This window comes from Mus pahari, chromosome 11 (genome assembly GCF_900095145.1).
Source record: "Mus pahari chromosome 11, PAHARI_EIJ_v1.1, whole genome shotgun sequence".
Classification (NCBI taxonomy): Eukaryota; Metazoa; Chordata; class Mammalia; order Rodentia; family Muridae; genus Mus; species Mus pahari.
The window spans coordinates 35,452,553-35,459,340 of NC_034600.1; the positions used below are offsets into that span (position 1 = coordinate 35,452,553).

The 6,788-nt window shown below is 40.2% G+C and overlaps 1 protein-coding gene across 2 annotated transcripts in view; it reads right to left on the bottom strand.

The window, feature by feature from the left end:
- The window catches only part of Cwc27 (CWC27 spliceosome associated cyclophilin), a 171,962-nt gene extending 165,183 nt beyond the window's left edge, over positions 1-6,779 (bottom strand). Inside the window, exons 1-3 of one of the 2 annotated variants that reach the window (XM_029543999.1) lie at positions 6,751-6,779; positions 6,321-6,463; positions 1,140-1,236 (exon numbers count right to left, since the gene is read on the bottom strand). In XM_029543999.1, coding sequence (XP_029399859.1) covers positions 1,140-1,236; positions 6,321-6,362 — 139 coding nt within the window. In that variant the 5' untranslated portion in view covers positions 6,363-6,463; positions 6,751-6,779. Of the gene's footprint in view, positions 1-1,139; positions 1,237-6,320; positions 6,690-6,750 lie in introns of those variants that run through there. The other variant, XM_021208253.2, reaches the window with a different exon arrangement.
- Between the last annotated feature and the right edge of the window lie 9 nt (positions 6,780-6,788).

Here is a 6,788-nt window from a genome sequence, read left to right on the forward strand (position 1 = left end):
AGAGAGAGAGAGAGAGAGAGAGAGAGAGAGAGAGAGAGAGAGAGAGAGAGAGAGAAAAGAAAAATGGGAGAATATTTTTTTTTTCTTTTTGATGCAGGTAAGCTTTGTCTGTACCAGTTGAACCTCATGCTTATTTCATTGCTGTATTCTATCCAGATTCTTTCTGTTTCTTTATTCACCTGGTCCATGGACTGCAATTTACCATTCATCCTTGAAAGTGTTTTTGTGATTTCACTTTCCTGTAAAATTTGAGCTTCTTTAAACTTATTACCAGAAGTCAGACTTTTCTTTGTCTCATGTGTTTCTTAGCTTTGTTGACAGTTATTCTAACTAAACTACCTGTCTGATTTTATTTCCTTCCTGCCTGCCATAGCAATTATTAATAATGGTCTTTGCAGACCTATTTTCTTTGTCTCATCTGAGGGACTGGATTCTTTTATCATTATTTCCTTAAACTGAAAAGACCAGACAGGAGGCAACTACAGTCATGGAGATGGAAGTCCAGGCCATCCAGGGAAGAAGCTGAAATGTGGTTTAGTGGTAGTCAACAGAAGTTTCCAGTAGAGACAACCATTACACCATTAATCAATTAGGCACAAGAAGGGAAGAAATGAATATAGTTCTGAAAATAATAACCACTTGGCTAGAGATAGCACAGGAGTGGAAAGGGTAACACAGAATGAGAGGCATGCTTTGGGAATGAATATCCACATTTAAAGAAGGAAAGATGGAGTGAGCAGCAATTCGCAGAGGAGATCAACATCAGGTATAAGCTGTCTATGTTAAAAGTGTAACAATTTACAGTTTATCCGGAGGAAAATTGTTACTCCTGCAGCTATTTCTTTATACACTGCTCAGCTCCATGTGATTTCTTGTTACCTCTGGATAACACCTGACCGCAATGTAAAAATCATTGTAGTTTATTCTTTTCATTCTTTAAAAAGCTCACCCCCCTCCCTCAGGGTTTTATCTAGAGAGTCTTACTGTGTCACCTAGGATAGTCTCAAAATCAAAACGTTTCTACATCAACCTCCCAAGTGCAGGAATTACAGGAGCAGCCCAGCATGCCCAACACACATGCCCAACAATGTCAACTAAGGCAATTTTATTTCCAAAATTTCAATGAAGGTTATACTGACCTTCCAAACAAAGCTGAATGAAATTTCTGCATGCTTTAGGGGCTTCTTTTGACCACAACTCTATGTCAATATCTCCAGCCGTAGTTTTCAATAAAACCTATAGAAAGAACATGACATCATATTAGGTATTTATTTCGCTTGATTGGTTATTCAACTTGCAACACTAACAAGTAGCATTTTCAATTTCAAATATATTACAAACTCAACTTGGGTTTGTTATTATACTCAACAAATACTCATTACAGCCCAATCATCATTAGACGATTCAACACACTATTTTTTAAAAAGCACCTACCTTTTCTAATCACAGAAAACAAACTCCATTCATTTAAAAACCAAGAGTACAAACTTAATTGCATTATTTCCAATAAAATTGGTTAGCTAATTATGAAATTAAGAAGTTAATGAACCCACTGAATTTTGACATTATTAGACAATTTTACAATCATTCGGTTGATAATATCTTTGAACTCTACTTTCACATTAAAACCATGCTATCCCTAATTTGGATAAATAGTTACTCTCTGTATACAATGTGTACAAGTGCATACAGAGGCCAGTGGTCAACACTGGGTACCTTTCTCCATAGTTCTTCACCTTGCTTTTTTGCATAGTTCTTCTACTGAACCTGGAGCTCACCAACTCAACTAGACTGGCTGGTGAGCAGGGTGAGTGGTTCCCCTGCCTCTGCCACTCCATGGCCTTCAGTCTGGGGTTTCAGATTCATGCAACCAAGCCCAACTTTTCATGGGGACACTGGGAATCCAGACTCAGGTCTTCAGGTGTACGCATCAAGCACTTTATCAACTGAGCTATCTCCCCAGCCCCTTGATGTTTTGTCTCTGGCTTTTCAGTTAAAGTCTGATAGCCTTATAGTCCAGTCTGGTCTCAAGCTCACCCCGGCTCCTGAACTTCCTGCTTCCATCTCCCAAAGTACTCAGATGACAGGCATGAGTCCCCATGCCTTGTTCATGCCGTACTGGGAACTGAACACAGTGCTTTGTGTACTCTACCAACTTAGTTAAAGTCCTAGCCTACAGGAATATTCTTAATCTAATTCTGGTTGTGACTTGCTAAAATGGTTATGCTTGAAAAGCCATCACCTCTATAATAGGTGGGATCATTTAATAGTCTCCTTTTTACTGGTTCATGGCAGCAATTACTCCTTGGTAACAACCAGAACCTCCTCTGAGCCCAGAGGGTTAAATAGCTTATACAACAACTGGCTCAATAACTACAAATACCAAAAAAGAATGTTAGACCCTAAGTCTGAACATCACGGTACAGTTGGAATCTTCGGTATCAATTTTTCTTTCCCACCCCTACTGTACAAATGTTAACTAGTACTAATAATCTGTGGCCACCACACAGAATATTCTTGCAAATAAAGACAGCAGAATAACTAAAACCAAATTGATCCTCATGAGGAATCTGTATATAAATCACACTTTTTTTTCCCTAAAATCCCTTTGCCTTGTCACAAATACAATTTGGAAATGGGGTAAGTTTAAAAATCATTTAGGAAAGCCCTGTCTTTTAAGGATGCCCTAGAAGGTGTAATTTGAGTGAGAATGCTCTTCATTTCGTTTCGTTTTGGTTTTTGAGACAGGGTTTCTCTGTGTAGCCCTAGTTGTCCTAGAACTCACTCTGTAGACCAAGCACAGATCAGTCTGCCTCTACCTCCTGAATGCTGGGTTTAAAGGGGTGTGCCATCATTGCCCAGTGAGAATGCTTTTCAACAACAGCAAGATGAAAAGGGTAACTCCCTCTCCTCTCCCACCAGCTTGTACATTTTGCCACTTTATTTCAGAAGCCTAGGAAAGGCTATTATAAATTATGCAACACTAATGAATGCATTGCATCTTAAGGAACATTTTTTTGGCAACACACAGATCTTTTACAACTACTCTGCAAGATTATGAAAATGAGAGAAGTAAAAATATCTACATTATAGTAGTTTTTAACAGTTTCATTAACCTATAAAGAAGTATGAAAAAGCTAAGCATGGTGGTACGCACCTGAATGTTAATGTTAACACTCGAAGCAGAGGCAGGCACATCTATGTGTTTTAGGCCTGCATGGTCTGCAGAGCAAGCCCCAGGTCAGGTAAGACTACATAGTGAAATCGTGACTTGATTTCTTTTTCTTTATTACATTTTTTATGTAATTGTCTTTATTTATTTTTTGTGTGTGAAAGAGACTACAAACTGAAGGTGGAATGAACCTGAAGTGATACTAAGCACTATTTCCGGACTTTCCATACGTCCTGACCTACTTCACTGTCCCTCCCTTATTTGCTTAAAGTAAAATGCTGCTAGGGGGACCTAGGCTTTTCTTCTTAGCAACCTTTTAAAGAATTTTGTGACGTTACAAAGACCATATTTAAAAGTACTTCTGATTTTAACTTTGTAAAAACATAGCAACATTTATTTATTGAGATATAATCTATATATAAATAATATTTATTGAAATATAATCTACATATCAATATGTCACTCTGTTAAAGAGCTCCCTGGGTTTTAGAATTTGGCAGCCACTGCCATTATTTCCAAAGCATCTCATTTCCCTGTAATAAAGCATTGACCCATGTCAGTCCCTCTGTTCCCACTATCCTCACCTTTGGCAACTACTAATTTTTTTCTGTCTATATGGACACTGCCATCTGAACATTTCATATGAATGGAGTCATACAAAATGTGCCCCTTTGAATCAGATTTCTTTCACCAAATATGTTTCACTGAAATTGGAGAGGTCTGTCTTCCAGTTCTATATAGAGAGGCTTAAAATGGTTGTAAAACCTCAGTAGAACATAAACAATGGCTTTATAGTCTTAATGGCAAATATGTCAAGACAGAACAAATATTTAATACAAAGCTCACTTTACCAGTACTAAATGGAAACATGTATTCCCAACAACCTCCCTAACTTCCATTTGACAGATTTCTCATGCTTTCTATGCTTCAATGCTACCTTTTTTTTTTCTTATATTTTTCTACATTGTGTTTGGTTTTTTGGAGACAGGGTCTCACTGGGGCTTTCTTTGTAGACCAACCTGACCTTGAACACACAGAGATCCATCTACCTCTGGCTCCTGAGGAGTGTACCCCCACACCTAGCAAGTTGTTACATTTGTTTGTTTTCAAAACAGGGTTTCTTTGTATAATCCTGGCTGCCCAGAACTTGCTTTGTAGACCAGGTTGGCCCTGTACTTAGAGATCTGCCTGTCTCTGCCTGCCAAGTGCTGTGATTTTGAGATAAGCACCACTACTCCTGGTCAAGTTTCTACATTATTACTGTTATCTTCAAAATGATATTTGTGAAAGCAGGCTTAGTTCATCTAGGTACCATGTAACTAATAATTAAAACTTAGATCATAATATTAAAAACTGACTGACAAGTACCTGGACTCTGTGTGATTTCTTTTTTCTTTCATTCTTTTTGTTTTTTAATGTGAGTTCTATAACATGTGTCTTTAATCCCAGTGCTCTCTGGTGAGCCAAGGAGACTAGAGGGTTTCCAGAAGCTCACGAGCCTGCTAGGCTGGCACAGGCAGCATCACTCAACAAAAAGACGCTGCCTTTAATTCAGCTAAGAGAAGATAACGGCCATCACCTAAAGTTATACTCTGAACCTTCGAATGTGTGCAGTGGGACCAGCATGGAACAAGCCACAGATACACACATACACACACGCAATTTTTAAACTATTTGTTGAATGAATGAACTCCTGTTCAGAAGTGCTTTTACGCTATAGGTATAGCAAATCATTTCCTACAGTAAACAACTGGTTCCAGCACAGTCAAGGACTCATATGAAACCCTGTTTTATTTCTTAAAAAAGAAGTCATTGGAGTCAAACAACTAAATGTGCCTATGAGAAATAACAGTTAACTCCACCCTCACCTATGCTTAATACCTCTCAGAAGCTAAAGAAACAGTATTAATTCATCTGCCTAGCTATTCTTTCATAGTGTGTGAACTCTACTATATGTTCTAGGTCAGTGGTTCTCAACCTTCCTAATTCTGTGATCCTGTAATACAGTTCCTCATGTTGAAATTACCCTCAACCATAAAACTACTTCCATTGCTATTTAATAACTGTAATCTTGCTACTGTTATGAATCCTAATATAAATATCTGGTATGCAGGATATCTGATATTCGACCCCTGTAAAAGGGTTATTCAACCCAAGGGTCATGAACCACTGTTCTGGATGCTTATCTTCAACTCTATAGTGTTTGCATTCTATATAGGAAAGAAACCAAAGTAAGATACTGTTAAATACTGGGAAATTGCTGAGACCCAGGGCATCCCTGAGATTTGCTATTTGATAGGCCTCTTTGCTAAGAGTGACATTTGAACAGGTAAAATAACATACTAGGGAAATGAACAGCAAACGTGAAGGTCCTGCGTTGCGGGATGGTCAGTCTATTTCATCTCTACAAGCATTTATTCATTAAAATTAATATTGTCCTCTAGAAATATATAGCTCTACATGAAATCTATCAGGGAATCCACTCCCATTCCTACGAAATAACATTCCTCACCCGTCCATTGCTTCTAACTGACAACTATCTCAAAAGATATCGCCTCCAAGATGTTTTCCCCATCAGTTCCTGTTTTTCCTCCATCCCTGTTATGGCAATATCTCTTCTGCAATACCTCCCAACCAAAGGCAGGTGTGCTGATGCGCGTCTGTAATCCTGAGATAGGGAATTAGCAGCTAGCCATGTGTGTGTGTGTGTGTGTGTGTGTGTGTGTGTGTGTAATATAGACACAAATATCAAGGTAGAATTCCAACCTTTGTATCAACAGCACCTGGTAGAGTGAGTGGGGCCAAGCAGGCCTTCAATAATGACTGTAGAGAATGCTCGATCTCCAAGTAAAACAACAACCCAAAATGAACTATCTTAACGTAAGTCTTAAAAACAACAGACACTAGAAGGCGCTCACGTGAGTTGGATCAAGGAAGTTAAGGGGTCAACAGACCAGCGAATAGGCAAGTTGCCCAAGAACTCTTTCAAAAATATGCTGAGACACGTCACCGTGAAGAATATAAATGCAACACTGGCCATAAGCAGGGTATGGGGAAGAGTCTTTTGGTCTTTCCACCTCTAAGATCCCCGACAGCTGCTCCTCCCTGCCCGTCCCCACTCAGGGAGTCCCGGAGGTGAGGCTCTCACCTTCCCATTCGTGGGCGGCTCCTGGATGTAGATGTTACTCATCTCGCTCAGTGCTCAGGACTCCGCTCCTTAGTGTGGCCGCGAGCGAGCGGCGGGTCTCCGGCGAGGCCCACCTGTTAGCACACACTTCTTTAACCTGGGTACTTGGGGGGAAAACTTCACTCGGTCAGAGTCGGACAAGGCAGGCGTAACTAAGCACTAGTTACTCCCCCAAACTAGCCGCTCATGGACGCCGCCATGATGCTCCCGGATCGGAGCACCGCTAACCCCGGGAGGGGGGGGGACTTCCCTGTCCTTCAGGAAACTAGGAAAGACTTGAAGACCTCTGCAACTTTAAAGAATTTGTCGCGTCGTTTATAGTACGAGCTAAAGGGCCAATCCGTAAGTCCCGGGGTTGCGTCCAGGTCAGGCGTTTGCAGCTAGCACTCACCTCCCGAAGCGGGCCGAAATGGTTCCGACCGCGTGTGC